General features: G+C 33.5%; 1 protein-coding gene across 6 annotated transcripts in view; it reads right to left on the bottom strand.

The window, feature by feature from the left end:
* AKT3 (AKT serine/threonine kinase 3) overlaps positions 1-21451 on the bottom strand; it is a 282574-nt gene that overhangs the window by 257969 nt on the left and 3154 nt on the right. For 4 of the 6 annotated variants that reach the window (XM_023536572.1, XM_023536569.1, XM_023536574.1 and 1 more), the window contains exon 2: positions 12663-12822. In XM_023536572.1, the coding sequence (XP_023392340.1) occupies positions 12663-12708 (46 nt within the window). In that variant the 5' untranslated portion in view covers positions 12709-12822. Of the gene's footprint in view, positions 1-12662; positions 12823-13895; positions 13977-21451 lie in introns of those variants that run through there. The other 2 variants (XM_023536571.1, XM_023536577.1) reach the window with 2 other exon arrangements.

The raw sequence follows: 21451 nt of genomic DNA, 5'->3' as shown, positions 1-21451 counted from the left end.
AAAAGTGCTTTTAAAAGGTAAAACTGAAAAGGCTGCCTGCACCCTCAGATCACAGTGACAGGCTGTGACAGCTAAGAGTCCAGCTGTGCTCTTCCCTGCACTGACCACATCTGTAGTGTTCTGTTCACTTCTGGGCACTACCTTGTAAGAGAAACATTGACATACTGAGATATTTACAGGGGAGGACACCAAGATTATGTATGAGAGGGCTGGAAACCATGTCATACAATAAACAAACTACAGAAAAGAGAACATTTTGCTTAAAAGGGTTTTAGGGACATCATAGTGATCCTGGGGTACCTGAAGGCCTACCATGTCAAAAAAACCGTTTGTTTTATACCGCTCAGGAGGGCCAAACAAAGACCACTAGTGCTCAGAGCTACTAAATAATGAAACGGCTATGCCTTATACAGTGAGATTTTAGTTACCCACGATATCTGAGATGAACAATTCATGAAGAATACAACAGAAAAGATTCTTCTCACAGGCTTGAAAAGTTAGGTTTTTCATGACACAGAAGAACTCAGCGGTTCCAAGAGTAAAGCAAACGTTATCCTTCTATCCTTAAAATACAACGAAAACTATGATCGCTACTGCATTTTCACTCAGCTGATCTGGATCCCTTACATACTAACCCATCTCAGCACTCTCAGGGTTCCGTCCAGCCACCTCTGTCAAGAATCATCATTCAGTCAGTTTCTACCGGTTCCTACCATGTTAGTTCCACTTTCCTATACGCAAAAACTCGACAGATAAACAACCTGATCTAGAATCACAGCACTGCCCTAAGCGAAACACCCATCTAAATATAGGCTGCTTTCATAACCGTCATCTAGTCTGTGTTCCCTGCCTTGCCTCAGCTGTCCCAATTCTAGTTCCTTGCCTTGAAAACTGTGACATACTGCTATTTGAACTTCTAGAACTGTTTTCTTCCTCTTCCTCATTCATTCATCGAAGATTGATTAACACCCTACTATGCTCAAGGTACTGGCAGACCCTATATGGGAAAGAGACACAGTTGTATTAGACACCGTTCCTGCCTTCAGGGAGTATACGATGGAAAAGCAGAAATAATAGATCTATTTAATAACTAGGCAATATAACGCCCCAAGGAAGCAAGACATGAAATGAGGTAATAGTCCAGACATGAGAAATCATTCGAACGTTGAGACTGTGATGTGAAAAATACTGAGGAGGTGATATTGGAATCTAGACTTGAAGAACACGCAAGACTATCATTGACAAATGGGGGGAAATATGCCAAGCAGAAAAAGTGGCATAAGCAAAAACATACACAGAAGAGAATACAGTGAAAGGTACATGATTATCACATCGGGACGGAAGTGTGATCACAGAATGCCAACGGATACTTAAAGAACGTTTCTCTGCATCGGAGAATATAGAAGCTTTGGAGATGTTTCTCTGAGTGAGATAACACAGGTTCAAAAGGCACAGCCGTCCCACGTTCCCACCGGGGCACACAGAGCGGCGAATGGGACTACTCAAACAGCGCGCGGATTCCACCGGGTGGAACATTCTCCCTTCTTTCCACTCTCAGGGGGTTTTAAACCCCCCTGTCCAACTGCTCCAAGCCCCTCCCTAACTGGTTACTAATAAAAAATTTTTTTAAAGAACATCAATAACATTCATGAGTGTCAAGAAATAAATAAAATAAGAAGTATCATAAAACTGGCAATAAAGAAATCTCAGCTATTGGTCCAGGCTCTGCTTCTAATTTAAAAAATGACCTGTTTTCTTATTGGTACAATAAATGGGAATAAGACTAGACAACTTCCAAAGTCTCCTGTAGCTCAAAATTCTATAAATTCAGTTGGAAAAAAGGTTCAACTCTACTTCCAGGTGATTGGGAACTAGGCTGGTTTAAACCACTATTTTCTTCAACTTATAAATGTAGATGAAATTTCTACTCATAACTTGTTATGAGCAATTACATTAGATAACAAATAACAAAACTAAGTGACTATAAAGCTTAAACAAAATTTTATATCTATACATGTTGAACACATACCTACAACACTTCCAGTAGTTGTAGGGTGACTTAGACTAACATTCCCATGTATAAAATTATAAACACTGGATGAAATACAAAAACTATTTGAAAGCAATGAAAAGCACCAAAAGCAAGCAGAAACTGGAGGGAAGTTGGCCCCTGAGGGGAGGGGAGAGCACTGGGTGAGATCCGCATTTATATGGCTTTTTGTTTGAGGGCCTCCACCATTCTTTGAGATTGGGGTGGATAAAACTAGGATGGCAAACCATAGTCTTGCTGGCTTAAGGGGTCAGAGGTAGAGTTCAGAGATACCAAAATGGCTGAAAAGTGAGAGAAATATCCCACAAAAAAGGAAGACATAGTGGGGGAGCCCCAAAACCTTCATATAAACTGTGCCCAAATTCTGGCTAACTCCTGAACTGTGCATGCATAGGAAAGGATCCCATGAGCCTGAAAGCGGAAAGCAAACAGTAGATGAAAAAAGCAGAAATGCAGAGATTTCAGCTGCTTTTCAAGAGAAATAAAGTGCGGAGGTTAAACAGAATCAAGGTAAATAGCAGTCAGAACAAAAACCAACACTCTTTGCAAGGAAATAACAGATCAAGAGTCTGCATGATGTATCACCACAATAAACTGTACACAGCTGAAATTACCAGACATATAAAGAAACGAGAAAATGTAATCACAGGCAAAGAAAAAAAGCAGTCAACAGAAACCAACTCCAAGAAAATCCTAATGTTGGAATTAGCAGACAAGTACTTTACTGAAGCTATTACAAAAATATCCAAGGACTTAGTTATTATCACAATAAATGAAGAGCTGAAGAATCTCAATGGAGAAACAGAACCTTTCGAAGAACCAAGTGGAAAAATGCATTCTATAGGTTAACAGTCTACAGATGGTTAATAGTTTAATAGAAATTATCCAGTCTGAAGAACTGAGATAAAAAAGAACTAAGAAGAACTGAGATAAAGATTGAGGAAAAAAAATAACAGAGCCTAACTACTACAGACATTATCATGCGGTCTTCGTAGGGTTACCAAAGTCGCAGAAGCGTAGGAGAGAACAGTTCTTTAGAAATAATGGGCAACGACTTCCCAAGTTTGGTAAAAAAACATGCATATGTAGATTTAAAAAGTTCGGTAAACCCAAAACAGGATAAATATAAAGAAAACAACATCTAGGCTCATCATATTCAAACTACTGAAAATAAAAGACAGAAATATTTTTAAAGCAGCCAGGAAAAAATGACATGTTACATATATATGGAAAAACATAAAATAACACCTGATTCTCATCGGAAACAATGGAGACCAGAAAAAAGTGAAATGACATCATTGAAGTGATGCAAGAAACAAAACTATCAAACCAGAATTCTATATACAATTAAAAAATCCGTTAAAAATGAAGATAAAATGAAAATGCTTTAAAATAAAAAATGAGTGTACTGGTAGCCACAGATCTGCTCCAAAAAAGAAATGCTAAAGAAAGCTCTTCAGGCTGAAGGAAAATAATATCAGACAGAAATTCAACTCTGCAGGAAGAAATCGAAAAACAATACGAATATCTATTAAAGCTATATGTTCCTGCTTTTCTTTAAAAGACATATAAAAAGACAAAGCAAAAATTAAAACATTGTATCGTGGGGTTTATTCCACGTTCATATCTAACTATATATGAGAACAGCAGCATGAGGCATTCAAAGGGTGGGCAACTCTATGGTATAATAAGGGTCTTGTATTTTACATGAGGCATAAAATACTAACCCAATACAGCATGGGGTGAATTAGGGGTGCATACCATAATCTGAAAAGCAGGGTTTCTCATTCTCAGCACTGCTGACATTTTGGAGTGGAAAGTTTTTGTTTGGGGAGACTATCCTGTGCGTTGTAGATTATTTAGCAGGATCCCTGGCTCCACTCACTAGTGCCAGTAGCTCCCTCACACCCCAGTCATGACAATCAAAAATGTCTCCAGACACTGCCAAATGTCCCCTGGGGAGTAAAATAACCTTGGTTGAAAACCACGGCCCTACAACAAACATTAAATAAGTAACTGCAAGCTAAAATAATGACAAAGCATTTCTTAAAGTTTTTTTTTTCATTATATGACCCACCTAAGAAGCCTTTTTGTACCTTTTTTTTCTAATAACTCTAGCCTCCCACATAAAATTTGAGTACCACAGATATATTGTATCTGTGTTCATATAATGTGTCCCAATGAAGATGCACCGACATTGTAATATCTAAGTTTTTTCACACCCACCACCAAGAACCAATTGTTGTACCCTGGGGGAGATATATTCCCACTGAGAATGTGCAGTGATAGAGGAACTTAAATGAAATACTAAAAGAAATTCAATTATTTTTGGCAAAAAATTTATAAAGAGGATTTTTTTAATGAAAAAAATAGAAAACAGTAGACCTAAATTCAACCATATCAACAATGTTAACTATAGATTTTTTTAAGTTTTAAATAAGAGACATAAGTAACAAGCCAATAGCAGAGATAAAATGAAATAGTAAAAATACACTAAATACAAAAAAAAATGCAAGAATATAAAAAGGAACAAAAGACACATGGCACAAATAGGAAAAACTGAACAATGTCAATAATTCTATTAATAAGTATGAATGGTCTAAACACACCCATTTAAAAAGTAAAGACTGTCAAGCAAATTTTCTTTTTAAATCAGACTCAAACATATGCTGTCTACAAAAGAGGCAGTTTAAATATAAAACTCAGATAAATGTAAAAGGACATTTAAAAAGAATGTAAGATGCAAACTTTAATTATAAAAAATCTGGAGTGGCTATATTAATATCAGACACACTGAATTTCAAGACAAAAAGTATTACCAAAGATAAAGATGGACATTTCATACAAAATAAAAGATGTAATAGATGAAGGAGATATAAATGTGAATGCATCTAATAACAGAGCTTCAAAATATATAAAGCAAAACAGGCAAAATAAAGAAACAAATTCACAATCACTGTTGGAGATTTTACCCCCCGTCAGTAACTGAGAGATCTAAAGAAAAAAATCAGTAAAGATAAAGACAATATGACTCACTATCAACCATCTCAACCAGACATTTATAAAACACTACACCCACAACAAAATCAAGACAGACCATCTGGTGGACTATAAAAAAAAAAAAAAAACACAAAAATTTCAGATGACTGAAGTTTTACAGAGTATCTTCTATAATTACAATTAAATATAAAATAGAAATCACTAAGATATCTAAAAAACCCATATATTTGAAATTAAACAACATTTCTAAATATTCCATGATTCAAAGAAATCACAAGGGAAGTTAGAAAACATTTACCTAAATGATAACAAAAATACAGTATTATCAAAACTTATGTGGGGTACAGCTAAGCAGTGAAAATAAAGCCATAGCTTTAAATGCTTATACTTTTTTAAAAAATAAAGGTTTAAAATCAACAATGTAATATTTTACCTTAAGAAGCAAATTAAAATAACAGCAAAAGTAATAAAGTAGAAAACCAACGAAAAGGAAAATTAATAACGCAAAAAGTTGATTCTCTGAATGTATAACCCCAACAAAACTGATCGAAGAAAAAAGAGAGAACACAATTTACCAAAATCAGAAATTATTAAGGGGATTATCACTACAGATCCTGCGGTTACTTATAGGATAAGGGAATAATAATAACAACTTTATGGCTAATAAATCAACAACTGTTACAAAAACACAATTTACTCAAATCGACACAAGAAGAAACAGAAAATCTCAATAGCCCTATATCTATTAAAGAAACTGTATTATCAAAAATCTCACAAAAATCTCAAACCCAAATGGCTTCACTGATGCATTTTATCAAACATTTAAGAAAGAAATAAAACCCATCTTATGCAAATTTCTTCAAAAATTAAGGAAAGAATACTTCCCAAACTATTTTATGAGTCCAGTATAACTCTTACATCAAAACCTGAAATGAAAATTATAGATCAATATTCTGGTAAATGCAGAAAAAGGATCCTTAACAAAATATTAATAAATCAAAACTGATAATATATTAAAGATAATACATCATGACGAAATGGGATTTATTCCAGCAATGAAAGTAATATAACATATTAACATCTGAACAGAATAATGGAAAAAAATCAAATGGTCACTTCAATAGATGTAGGAAAATCTTTTGAAAAAAATTAAACACTCACTCATGATAAAAACTCTCAGCAAACTAGGAATAAAAGAAACTTTCTCAACCTAAAAAGGGCAGCAATAGAAAACCTATAGATCATATGATAACTTAGTGGTAAGATAAATGCTTTCCCAGTAAGATGACGTTTTAGGCAAAAATGTTTGCTCTCACAATTTTACTCAACATTGTACTAGAGGTCCTAACCATTGTGAGGTAAAACTGAAAAATTAATTAAAGGCATCAAAATTGCAGAGGAAGAAGCAGAACTGAGGCTCTTTGCATATGACTTGACTACAAAGGCAATCTTAAAAATAAATAATATTAACAACAATTGAATGAGGCTGCAGGATACAAAGTCAATACATAAAACTCAATTATTAACTGGGAAGGGATATGTGTGTATGTGTGTAACATCACCTTTACAATTCTGTAACTCTAGAATGCATATAAAAGCTGATCAATGGATGGTTCTCTGTATTTGGTTTACTTGGTTAAAATTTTCAAAAAATATATATTGACACTAAAAGAAAAGCACATTTCAAATTACTGTAAATACATTAAATCTCAGAGTCTTCATACCATTACCAACAAGTCTGATTTTTCCATGCTGCTTCTGCATTTGCAACATCCACAGTCAGTGAGCCCCTCGAACCCCCATGTGGTTCCACGGCCACCGCCACAGCTCTTTACTCTATGGAAAATGCTTGCTGCTGAGCAGTAAACAGGAAATCATACGGCCGTTTTCTTTTTCCTTAATCGCTTTTTAATTTGTTTCAAGAGTCACTTTGTGAATAAAACATGAACAAAGGTACACAAGAACATACAAAGGAAGGAGAAGGAAAGGGCCTTGGACTTAGATGAGCACCCAAAATATTGTGCATTTTGTTTTCTATAACAAGTTATAATTGACTACGTCAGAGCAATCACACATTAAAACATACCCAGCTTACAACCTTTATGTTACTTAAGTATATTTTGCATATTGGGAGTAAGCTATTTTGTGAGAAAACTCAGAAACTTTATGAATCTATGAGTTTTCTCACAAAATAGCTTGATGTTACTAAATATTAACATCTAATTCATCTAAACAAACCATTTCACAGAATATAAGACAAATATAATTCAAATGACACAGTTTTAAGGATATCCCTGAAGAGAAACTATAAGTACAAGGCAAACTAAGGGACAAAGTTCTTTGAAAGCACAAACTAGCTACATACACGAAACACACATGAAAGTTCATTTTGTTAGCTATCAGTACAAGAAAAAGTGTAAGAAATTAACATACACATACAGCACTTTCATCAATCAAAATACTCTGACTGTAAAACCGCCTTTCAATCTCCATCAATTTCAAAACAGTAAGATTACAATTTGACTAGAAATACATTACAGATATTAACTTGTTATCAAGGAACTGGCTCTCCACATTGTTAGAGACTACCGGGTTTTTAAGAAAAAGCAACATTAAGCAAACAAAATTTTATAAATTACAATAAGCCCTTGATTAATACTATTACAATCTACTTAATTCTATAACTTAGATCTTTTAAGCTGATTAAATTTCCCCTTTATTAATGCAGTAAGTTCCTTGAGAGCAAATATTACCACTTTCTATAATGGAGCAAACTGAGCTAAACTTTGGACATCTAGAGATTTCTTGTCACCTGGAGTAAATCTTATAGGCTGGTCTTTGAAGGAGAAAATTCAACAAGTGTTTAAGAGACATACAGATGTCTCCTATGCTGATGGACTGTCGAACTGTGAGGTGCTCTGCCAGGAACATCGAAGAGAAAAACTTTACTCCGAGCCTGCTACATGTTTTTTTATTGTCATTTCTAACATCGACAATACTATGTTAATGTGTTATCTCAATTAATACTCACCATTTTGCAACCGCTCCAGAAAAGTACAGAAAAAAAAAGGTTTCACTACTGATATGCCACTAATAACAAAGTTAGGAAAGAATTTGTTACAGAATTTCAATAATTACTATCTTTTTTTTTCTTTTCCTAGAAGATATTTACTGAAGAATAATAACTTATTCACATTAAAAGTACAAATAAAATGAGATTAAATCTGAATAGGAGCTAATGAGAACTGACATTCAAAATACAGGCTTGAGAAAAAAGGCTGATATTCAAAGTAAGGGCTATATTATAACTTTTTAATATCAATAACCTTTATTAATTGTTTGATATTTTAAAATCATTCCTCTATACACAATCTCGTGAAACTTAAAACCACACAGTGAGGTAAAGAAGGCAGATGTTATCATATTTATTCTTAAGCGAGTACACTAAAGTTCAGGTGATAACAATCTACCCAGATGCCCAGGATAAACAGGCAGTGACTAAGAATGCTCTTTTAGAAGAAATGCTTTGAACCAAAGTATAGCCAAACGCCAACAGATTATATAGTAAAATTTACTTAACTAAAACACAGAATTGTAATTAAAATACTGAACCTCTCTAAAGAAATTAATTAAGAATGGTGGAGGGAAAAAATTCCCGATTTGGTTTCTCCTAATATTTCAACTAATGCTTTCAAGAGTATAAACACTACCATCATAAATACTCATTCACTGGATCTAACCTGTCATAAGTATAGAAAAAATGCATAAATTGCAAATATTGACAGAGGACACTACTAGTAACCTTAGTCTCTCATTCACAAATATACCCAAACAAGAATCAACAGATACCTGAAGAAAACGAATACCATCAAAAAAGAACCAAAATAAACAAACTGAAAGAATCATTCAAAGAGGAGAAAAAACTTAAAAATGAAATCTATTTATTATCCTAAGATTAAGATTATATTACATATGTAAAGAGCAGGTGGCTATAAACTCTAAAGAATTCCCAGGAATATAAAGCAATAGCTGAACTAAATGATTCAATAAAGGGCTAGAAGGAAAAATCAAAGAAATCTCCCTGAACAAAGAGAAAAAACAAAGACATGGAAAATGAAAGAAAACTGTTCAAACAGTGCATTAATATAGAAGCTCTAAGGGAAATTTTTTAAAATGTAAAAGAATACAGATAACATGGAAAGAAAGAATAAAATACAGACGATTTCCCAGAACTAAAGAAAGACATAAAAGTGTGCATTTTCAAAGGGTCCGCCAAATGCTTTACAGGATGAATTAAAAAGGACTATAACTCATCCTCCTAAATTTTATAATGCCAAGGATAAAGAGCATCAACACAAAAAGCTTCCAGAGAACAGGTTATCTACAAAGAAATCATTCATTTTAGCACCAAAACTCTTGTCAGTAAAACTGGTTACTAAAAGGTGATGGAATGCAACCTTCAAAATTCTGAAGGAAAATAATTTTAAACCTGAATTCTATACCCAGCCAAGGTATGTAGCAGGTGTGAAAGTGACATTTTCAAACACTGTGTTGACAAGCACCCATACATACTCTTCCTGAAAAAATTACTTCAGAAGTACCTAGAAAACTGCAAAATAAGTCTAAAACATAAAAAAGGAAAGACATGATATCGAAGAGAGCATAGAACTTGTCCAAGAATGCAATTGAGTAACATAATATTCACTGAGCATCATACCCAGAAAAAAGTCAGTTCATATTAGAACTTCAGCAAACAGTATGATTAATAAGCTAGATAACCACATGACATGATGAAGGTATACTCTCTTCTACCAACAGGGGGAAAATGTGGCAATTAGAAAATTCAGATAAAACACTTAGTCCAAACCAGAAGCCAAACTACAGTGTGACATGATCTTTAGTGCCAACAGTGTATAAGAAATCCATTTGTTCTCTATGGATTCCATCACAGTATTTTGTTTAGTAGCTAGTATTATGCTTATTTACGTAAGCATAATATTGCTTACTGCTTTTAGGAATCAATGAGTATCACTATTAAACCTTGACAATATAAAATGCCACAGTTGACAAATTGGGAAGGGAATGAGAGGAATTCAAGGGAACTATTGTGAGGGGTACTAACTCTTCTTAACTTATAAAGTGGCAAAATGATGTCTAAATAATTTATAGAATTAATGATGCAAGGGCTAGAAGTTTAAGCATAAAGGCCAAACAGAAAAAAAGAAAAGAGAATAGGTGTGAAAAGTTAAATTCTTCATTTTTCCCAATGGGGATACACCAGATTACTTAAGATTAGTCGAAAATAAAGTTTATCATATTAGATATAAAATTGGCATAAAAATCAGAATTAAAAATAGAAAAAGTCTAAAAAGGTTATCTCTGAGGAAACTAGTTTGAAGAGACAGAGGGTAGAAAGATCTCTACTTTTCATTTTATAGATTTGTGTGGTAGTCAAATTCTTACATTTATATGACTATTACTTCCTGAAATAAACACTCTCTCTCTCTCTCTCTCTCTCTCTCTTTCACTCACTCACACACACACACACACACACACACACACATTCTCTCTCTCTCATTAGCATCCTCTTTTCCTAGCCAATGCAGGAAAAACACAGAATTTTTTTTTTTCCTTTATGATTTTTTCCTTTTTCTATGTCCCACACATTATATACCAACCTTCTATTACGGTTTTTAAGAGGAGACACAATTAATTAAAGAGACTCGGGAACCACCCTAAACTCTTGATAAAAATGTAGTGATAGCAACAGCTTACATCTGTGTTAAAACTGTCAAAACATATCCACATCCATTATCTCATTTAGTCCTCATAACACTTTGTGAAAACAGATTTAGAGATTAATGAAGTAAAACCCTAAAAGGTTTAAGCAACTTGCCACCCCAAAGAAAACAAGAAAAATAAAAAAAAAATAGACAAGTTATATAACAAAATATATATAACAAAAACATATATAATAAACAAATAATACCTTCATAGAGCACCAAAATCTGAAAATGCTTTCCAAATTAATAAGAATAACATAAAAGAAATTAAACTTAACAATACAAAGCGTGAGCCACTTTGGAAAACAGTTGGCAGTTTTTATGAAGTTAAGCATACACTTACCACATGACCCCGCATTCTCATTCCTAGGTTATTACCCAAGAAACATGAAGACACATCACACAAAGACTTGCATGCAAATATTCATGGCAGCTTTATTCATTACAGGTGAAAACTAGCAATAATCCAAATGTCCATCAAGTGGTAAACAGTTAACTTGTCTTATGTCCAGACAGTAAAATACTACTCACTGATAAAAAGGAACAAGTTAATGATACACACAACATAGATGAATCTTAAAGTTATTATGCTCTGTGAAAGTAATCCAAGACAAAGGACTACATACTATGTGATACTTCTATGAAATTCTAGAAAAATAAAATTATAGTAATAGCAGATTAGTGGTTACCAGGGTTGAGGGAAGAGGAATGCACAAGGGGATGAGGGAACGTTTTCGGGAGACATGAATGTTCTATACCGTGATTACAGTGTTGCGCTACTACATATATTTAGCAAAATTCATCAAAGTGTACAGTTAAAATTGGTGAATTTTATTATATGTACATTTTAACTCGATAAGACTGATTTTTAAAAATTCAATAATATATAATCACATTTAATTATTGTCAATAGCTTGTCAGCATAGGTATGGACTACAGACCTTAAAAGAACATTAAAATCATTATTTAAGAGGTAACTTTTAACCAGAAGTAGATATACGGTAAGTTAAAATGGAACAGACCTCATCCTACTCAACTTGGCCATGTGGATAAACAGCAGTTGCCTGGCAACTAGTCTAAACTCTAGATTTCTAATAAACACATTGACCACATTAGCAGGTGATCTCATCGAGGATAAACTAAGTTTTACACTGAAGAGTTCTTCTTTTAATATTACAAAAACATAATAATGTATATGAATTATTTATCTAAAGTAGGCATAAACGAGAAATAACTAAATCATGAAAAATAAAGACATAAAATTAAACACAAACACACACACACACAAAAACCTCGCTTGTTCTTTTTACTTGAGGACTTTACTTACCTAATTCGCGAGACTGTTGAATCCACGAGTTTGTGGGTGAACCCTTCCCGCTTTACTACGTTAAGTCTGTCCCTGCCACCACCCATATTGGCTTAACTAAATAATTTCACTTATATTTACGTGTTTCTCAATGCATATAAGTTAGACACTTTCCTAGACATTAAGTCATGCTAAAGCTATCTCTCTGGATTGTGGAGTCTGCAGACACAAAAGAAAACTGCAGCAGGACTGAGTCTTCTGTAACACGCATGCACACGGCATACCAGAAAGCCAACCCTTCACAACCTGATTCCAGATCACTGAAATCAGGAATTACGAAGAATCCCTAAAAAACAAGCAAATTTCTAACACACATGTTAAATATCACTTCTGTCACTGGACAGAGTCTGTCACAGTTAACTTTGTTAACAGCACCAGAAAAAATATCAACTGCCAGGACACCACTGACTGTTCGTTAGCACACTTACCCACCACGTTACTTTGGGATTTGTGGAACACTTACCCCTCTTCTGAACCCAACCTTCTTTCACAATGGTAACATCGCTCATGGTGGCTCCCCTCCAGCCCCCAACTTGGAGATGTGGTACTCTGTGATACCAGCTTTGGGGTTTGGATTCTCTGCTGCTGCTGCTGCTCTTCCCACTCTCTAGTGATGACTCAGCCTGGAAGGAAGTATTGAAGAAAGAATTTCTTTTTTTTCCATTCTTGCAACTCACATAGCAATAACAAACAACTAATTCTTTGTAAATGTCTTCGACTGGCCTGACCTCACATAAAAGTCCAGCTCTTCAAACTGGAGAACTTATTTATTAAGTAATTCTATAATGAATGCACATCCCCGGTCTTGTGACAGATTTCAAATGACAGTGAAACTTTTAAACTAAGAAGTTGCTACAATAAATGTCTTAAGAAAACCACTGTCACACCTACACAAATAATACAAAAAATTTGTTTGCTGACGTGTGTTTGGGGTGAAAAGGGAAGAGAATGAAAGTTAAGTGGAGTAAAAGTAAATCCTTGTGTATGTCGTTTCAAAATTTCTGTAAATTTAGAAAGTTATGGGAAAGCAATTGTGAAGTTTTTAATTGCTGGATTTTATGTAAAATATAATGTGCAAAGAAACCAACGTTTATGTATGCTTACTGTGCCTTGTTCCAAGAAATATTTTAGGTTGATTACAGTAAGTAAAATGTTACAAATAATATAAAATTAACTAGTTTTTAAAGTAGACAAAGTGAAACAAAAGTAATATGACAGTGGAAAAAAGTATGGGTAGGTACTCGAGATTTGTCAACAACTCTCACAGGTGCTTACATCTGTTATTCTCAAGTAATCTTCACAACAACCCTATGAGGGTACTAGTGATGCAACTGGAGAAACTGAGGTTCACAGAGTTTAAGTGGCATGTGTGATATGCACACAGCTAATGAATGATGGAGCCAAGATCTGAACTCAGGCTGTCTGACTCCAGAGCCTGCATTCTTAACTCCAAAACTATACTACCTTAAAAAAATAAAAAGAAGCGAGAGTAAAAGTCTACATATTTGTGAAAGATGGGCCACAAATTTAACATGAAGGTTTCAGGAAGAAATGCAAATAAGGAAACACAATTGGTTTCAATATTTACACGTTCCTTAAGTATTTTTTTAAAAGAAAAAAAGAAGTTGCTCAGAAAGAATACAATTCTTCCTGGGACAAAAATCTGACATTTATCCCATGGGTCTTTACAAGATACCTTATAGTGTTTATTACACTATAGCACTATAACAAAGTCCTCACACATATAGCAATGAGTTTCGCAGGGCAATTTCTTACTGTCCCTCTCAACCTAAAAAGGGAAACACCAAGATAAAATTAAGTTAAAGCATTTCCACAGTAAGGGACCAATAAACATGGTCCAGGAACACAAGCATAAATTTTAGATAACAAGCAAAATAGATGGATGGGCTATATATACTATTTTCTCCAATTGGGTTTTCATGAATAGTACATAGCGTTAAGTTCACGGTTAGACTCCCTTGCTACACTGAACTGAATTACAGTTCTTTTTCCAATGCAAATTAAATGTAGAGCCTAATCACTCAGCAGTCAGGAATCAGACTGGCAATCTCTTGAGAAAGCCTGACAAAGTTTGTATGGCTGAACAGAAGACCTCCCCCATCACGTGGCATGCAGCTAGGGGCTGTGCCTACAGGTCGGGCCTACACAGTCCTCAAAATCGGCAGGGTCCCCTACTGCAAAGAGTTAAACGGGATATTAGAATCTGGGTGTATTTTCCCAAAATATGTTTGACAGACTATTAAGAGAAATTCTGGAAAAATAAGAATAAAAAAGATGAAAAAAGAAAAATTCTTTGGACAAATAAGTTTGGGAAATCCTACAAACCATGTCTTTCTCTTGAGACATCATAATTAACATATTAAATGAGCAAAATACAAATAACTTTATCTCAGCAAATCTTAAGTTTATTTGAATACACAGGGCTGTGTTTTTTCTTTAGTAACATGGATCGATATCAAAAGGAACACACTTTGGGTAATGGCCACAGGATGTGGCCACATAATTCAAGACAAGACCCATTTCACCATTAAAAACAGGCAAAAAACAAACAAACCAAAAAACTTCTCACTAAAGAATCCGAAGATCATTTCAATTTGATTTATGGAGCTTCCTAAAGAACTCGACATGGTCAACTGGCTACATAATACACACGGAGCTAATTAAAAGGGTTAACTCTTCACATAGATAATCCCAAGGGAGTTTAATATTGGTAACACGAGAACAAAACATTTTCATTCGAGCTGCTCGCAGACCTTCCCGCCGGCACCCCTGCAGCAAGGGGCCTCACAGCTAGCCAAGCCATTCTCTAAAAAACTATATAATCTGCGTCAAAGAAACTCATATCTTAATATTCTTGGGACTGGAAATAGAAGAAAACAGGGATCACACTTAGTAATAACCAAAAAATAATATATATCCAATAAATATATTTAAAAGATATACTTTCTTACTCAAATATTTTGTTATTACAATACTCTTATAAAAAAAAAAAACTAGAAAAAACTATCGTCAAAATTGATTCGATTTTTTTTTTAAGTAGACATTGCATTATTAGAATCTTAAAGCTGGAAGAGGCCTTCAATTTACAGCTGAGGAAAGAGTGAAGACAGATGAAGTGATGTACACAGGTCACACAGCTACTTGATGAGAGAACCAAGACAGAACCGGGCACATGCTCCTTCCACTAGCCCTGCCTCTTCACTATAAAACAATATTGGAATATCCGGATCAACCCAAAATCAATGAATTTTGTTTTATAATGAAATTGTTTAAAAAAAAAAACTAGTATTTTAAAGAAAATGTTTATCAGTGCTTATATATTTAGATTAAGCTGTTAAAACATAAATCTATAGGACAAAATTTATCCTCATCAGGGCCAGTAAACTCACATTATAGAGATGGCTTTACCCATTTGCATATTAAAATGTTAACAGAGTCTACCCATAATCATAACTTTCGACTTTAAAAATTGTTCCTGAGTCTCTACTGGCTAAAATGACCATTTTTGAACACACTTTAAAAGACATTCAAACGTATACTGCTCTAGAATTATGATCAATACACTAGAAATAAACGCTGTGTTATGTGTATGAAAACAAAGACTCTTAAGCAGTAAACTATATTCTTGTACCAAGTCATCTACATTTTCCCAGTCTTCCTCGTTACTAAAAACACTAATCTGCAAAATGAGCTGGATTTTAAGGATGCAATCTGTTTCCTAAAATAGAGTCAACTTCACCTCCTCCTAACAGTCCTAACTTCTCTAGAAATCGGTTCTATCCGATGAGCTATAACAGAAAAAAAAATTGGTTTATTTTTCTTTTAAGCCTATTGCATTAAGTTTTTCATGTCTGGGCAACCTAATTTTTTCCTTTCTTATAAAAAAAATTCACACAAATTTCTTTTTAGAATTCAGATTCAATTTAGAATTTACACAGAGCAGGGACACTAAAGGTATTTTTGTTCAGAACTATTTGAGAATTTGATGATAATAATTGCATCTGAATGTCATTTTACAATTTATAAAACATTTTTATATCTTTTACTTCATTCTATAGCATTATTATTTAGTAAAGCAGGTTAACAGTGCCTGACACATAAGAGATGCTCAAGAAATATGGAACAAATGAATGAGTCTATGAATCAAGGAACGAAGATGCAGTTTTAGATAATAAAGAATAGACTAATATTCTAAGTCAACAGAGATAATGGTATTAAGCCATCTTAAAAACATCCCTGAACCTGTACGTTATGGAAGCACATACATATAAATGAAATTATAATAAAATTAATTATAATAAATATTTTCCCTATTCACTGATATTTCCTATAGACCTCCGTTAATTGTAAGGACTAGCACACATTAAAATTATCCTTTTGTTCTCAACATTTTTTCACATTTTATGTTGGGATGCTCAAGATTCAATTCCCAAACAAATCAAGCATCAACAATGCCCAAAATTATCCATGATGGGTGGAAAAAAAGAAGGAATGGCATATTTTCTTTACGATACTTATATTATAAAGATATTTGTTTACTCATGGCAACCAATCATTCAATTTGAAGCAAAAATTAAACTTTAAACATCTTGTAAAGATATCATTCACTCAAGAGAACGTATTATATATACATTGATTCAATTAATAAATACGTATTGTGTACTCTGTGACAGGGAAGGACTATATTAAGTATACAGGGAGGCAAACAAAACAAAGTATTTAAAAATCTTTTCCAAACCTTTATTTGTTATCACATATATCACCTCATTTGAGTCTAGAAACAATCATGCAGTAACTACTGCATCTACAATTCTGAAACTAAGAAAACTGTGACCAACCACTCATGGTGACAGTACTTCCCCACAGTTGCCAAAACAAGTTAGTGACAAGTAACAAGAGTGACTAACTGCAATTCAAATCTTCTATCATTTTGGTACCCTTTCAACCAAATAACAGAACATAAATTATCAAAAAAAAAATTTGTATCATCTGAAAATAGTTCTGAACATTTTTTATCAAATTATTTTTCAGAAGTCTATTAAAAGTTTTCAAATAAATTAAAAATTAAATATAACTGTGACATCACACATGAAATTATAACAGAAGACTAAAAGGCACCCCAGCAATCCTCTTTTTCATATGAAAATAATTCCCAGGTTAATAATTTCCTATATGGCAATTTCTAAGTTAAAAGCAACAGTATGATTCTATAATACAACTTTCTCTAAATTATAAACTTGGCTATAATTAACTTTACATAGAACAACCTGCTCTGCGCCACTTGCTATGCTAGCCAAACTGAATTAACGAAGACAACTACTGTTCAAATATAAGACTGTTGCTACTTTGAAATACAAATGATGGTCAAGGGTAATCATGATATAATTTTGCGGCATTCACCTATTCATAAGAAAGAGGTGAAACTAACATACACCAGAATAAATACAGAAGGCTATATAAACTTTAAAGGGGATTTGAGGGAAAGGAAATTCCCTAAAGTGGAAGGGAAATTCAAGGCAATTTGTTCTGCACATCAAGTAACGCTAAGCCTGTCTGTCCCTTTCAAGAGTTATTATCCTGTTAAAAAAAACGTAACATACAAGGAAGTGAGCCACACAAATTTTATATTTCAAATATCTTTCCTCTCTTCAGAGTGCAATAACACACTTCGTGGATTTTCTTAGAACTCTTTCTATAGCTATCTTTACTAAGTTTTACATTATGGGAAAATTCGTAAATAAGCATAGGCAATATTTCTGACTTTCATACAAATATCAGTTCTTTCAAATTGCCGATCAACTTTAAAACTTTGAAATATATACACAAAAACATAAAGCTTTCCCCACTTCTACCCTACCCTGTTTAGGGCATCTGAATGCCATTTCAACCAACAAGGCCATTATTAATGAAAGTAGAAGCACTGTGTGCTGGGTGATATATTTAATATTCGAACATGGGACAACTAGGAAAATGCTTGTTGGATCCCTCCGACTCCTAAACCACTAGACACTATGATGACCCTTGACCACTGCACAGTTGGACATATTTTTCCAGTACACACGTAAAATCTTCTAAAATCTGCCTTGGGAACCTCCCTGATTAAAAATGAAAAGAAAAAAAAAATCACACACGCACAAAATACAATTGGTACATGGTCCATTAAAGGCCCTGAATCAGTCTGTCAGATTTTGCCCCTGATTAAACTTCAAGTTAACCAGTAGGTAAGGAACCCTACCACGAGGTCATCACAATGGTACATCAGGAAGTGCACTGGACAGGCCGAAACACCTGAGTCCTTGTTCCCAACTCTGACCCACCCACAGTGATGCTGTAAAAGGTCCTTTAATTCTGTGCCTGTTTCCTTAGCCATAAAAATAGAAGTATAGCATTATACGAACTCTAAATAACTTTGCAGCTCTCCTGGAGCTAATATTTATGATTCTTCAAGTTCAAATCTACTGAGTACTTCATTTATAAATGGTATCTTGAGTGACAGTACTGTACTAGTTCTTGTCCTCAAAAGTCTAATGTAGTTGGGAAGATAAAATATTCAAACATCAATTCCACTCAGATAAAATCTGAACTAAACTCCAAAATTGGTAAAATACCATCTTCCTCCTCCTCCCATGCTTCAGACCCAAAATATAGTGAGAGGCTTTCTTTCTTCCTTTTCTTTTTTTTGACAAGCTTTGTTTTATAAACATATATTTCAAAAAAAAGATATACTGAACGGGAGCAAAATAATATTTATTGTGAACATATTAGGAACTAAATATACATTTCTCACAAAAAATAACAGAATTGAGGTGATCTTTTAATACAGTTTGCTTTGAAGTTACCAACTATCTCTGCATTTATACAGATAGTATTGTCTCAATTAGGAATATGATCTGCAGAGAAGAGTAAGCTGAAGGAGGCAAAAATATTATTTTTCAGAGGCTTTCTTAATACAGGGAGAGAAATTCTCATTTGAAAGTCCTTTAGTGATTTCTTCTAGTAAATCTTTTTACTTTTCCCTTTGACTACTAGGAAAATTTACCTATTTATATGTGTAAAACACTTGCAATTGGCAAGAAATAAATATAAACAGAGTACTGAACAGAAAAAGAACTAAAAAGCAAATCCACAGGTCAAGTAGCATATGTATTTTACCTGTCAACTACTACTTAAAGATTACCTGGTGAAGGAAACGTATTTACATGTAATATACTGAAAGACTATGGTACTACAATCAAATATGTAAACATCTGAGCCATTAAATTCAGCATCTGAAACAACTGAAATGGAAAAGGATGTTATGGACCAGTCAATACAAATTTTTTTTTCTACGTTAACTTGATTTCTGTGGAAACTATTATACTACAAAATTTAGCATTGTGAACTCTAACAATAGGCACAAACAAGTTAGGAAAATCACTAAAAGAAAAAGTGTCCCAGATGAGGAAAGTTAAAGTGAAACGGATTTTTATAATGCCAAAATAAGTGTTTTCTCATGTGAAAATCACTTTCAAAAGTGTAGCAGGGGCTGTCATAAAGATTAAATGAATTTATACATGTTAATCACATATAACAGTGCCTGGCACATGGCAAGAGCTCACCAGGCACTGGCTAGCATTGTCTACACTGAATCTAGTCCACAAGACATAAAAGACCATGACAAAATATTTAACATCACATGATTCAGGGCTACCTTTCCAGGAGACTACAGAAAAGTACAGAAAAGTATAAAATCAGGACTTAGAATACTAATGTATTCTCTGAAACCTGGAGTTAAAACAGAACAACTTTAAATGATTTAAATATTCTAACACGAATCTACAAAAATTATGTGCATTAACTTTTTATTAACTTAAGGAAAATAAAAATGCAAGTCCAATTACAAAACCAATTTGGTCAAAACAAAAGGGAATAGTTTGTTTTTCTATCTTGCATGTTATATTATTCAAATATAAACAGTCTCAAATATTTTTTAAGGCTTGAAACTTTATCACACTATAAAGACAAGATCCTATCAAATCATGCTAAAAATCCAATTAACACCTTAACAATAATCACCTTATCTGGAACTAAAAGGTGTAACAATAAAAATAGTGTAGTTATCCTTTCACAAAAATATGCAAAGTTTAAGTAAACTCTAAACTTCCACAAAACCAATTTGTAGAATAGGTTCCTCTTTTTAAAAAAACTCAAATAGTTGAAAATTTCCATTGAATTTTTGTAAGAAAGAAAACCTCTCACATGTTTAAATCTAAAGATAAAGTTTAAAAATCTTAGAACCCTACTTTGCACAGGACTTTATGCTAAGTACATTTGTCCCAGGATATGTTTAACCAAAACATGTTTAGATTTCCAGTCATCTGAAAACAAATTTGCTAATGGTAGTGATCTTTTGAATGAAATGTAAATAAGAAGTTTTTAACCAAACCAGTCCCTAACACACAGTTTATACACTAATAGTTGTTGAATGAATGAATGAAATCTTATTTAAAATATTTTACAGCAATAAACTTACATAGACAAAAAAGTCCAAAATAGAACCCTTAAGTACTCTGACACACACAACTTAAACAATTTAAACAATGCCAATGTCAAACTAAAAGTTAATTTTAAGTTGGAAAACAATTTGTGAAAGTAATCATTATGGAAAGGCTAAGTGTATGGGACAAAAAGAACACAAAGAGTTTCATAAAATATTTTGCAGAATTACTTTAGACTATGTATTTCTGAATACTGTAAGCAAACATACTACTGTAAATACACAGGACAAATATACGACTGAAACTAAAACTCTACAGATTCGTCTCAATTCCAATGTTGTCTCATACATGTGATACACTTCCCTCACTTTAAAACTAGTAGCTCAAGCCAATCAAAGATATTGGAGTCAACTCTAGTGAGAAAAGCAAAAAGCAGATCTTTAAATACAACCTCCTTGGTAAACTTTCAAAGTCAAGATTATGTACTGGCTAAAGAAAAAACCCTATAATCTTGATGTATATAACGCAAATGATTTTACATTCAGTCATATACCTGGGAAACTAGTAATTTATTAATAAATATTTTAATAAAAGTTTTCATGTTTTAGACAACCATGTCCTGAATGTTATTAGACAGCCCCTTTCTTGAATGTCCATATCCATTTACACATATTTTGCAATGACACTCAAGTTCTGAAGACAAAGTTTCCTAAATCATCTTGATCGGACTCTTCCACCTTTCGTGTTTTTTTTT

Source organism: Pteropus vampyrus, unplaced genomic scaffold (assembly GCF_000151845.1).
Source record: "Pteropus vampyrus isolate Shadow unplaced genomic scaffold, Pvam_2.0 Scaffold159, whole genome shotgun sequence".
NCBI lineage: Eukaryota > Metazoa > Chordata > Mammalia > Chiroptera > Pteropodidae > Pteropus > Pteropus vampyrus.
The sequence above is the reverse complement of the archived record's forward strand: the minus strand, read 5'-3'. Positions and strand labels throughout refer to the sequence as shown.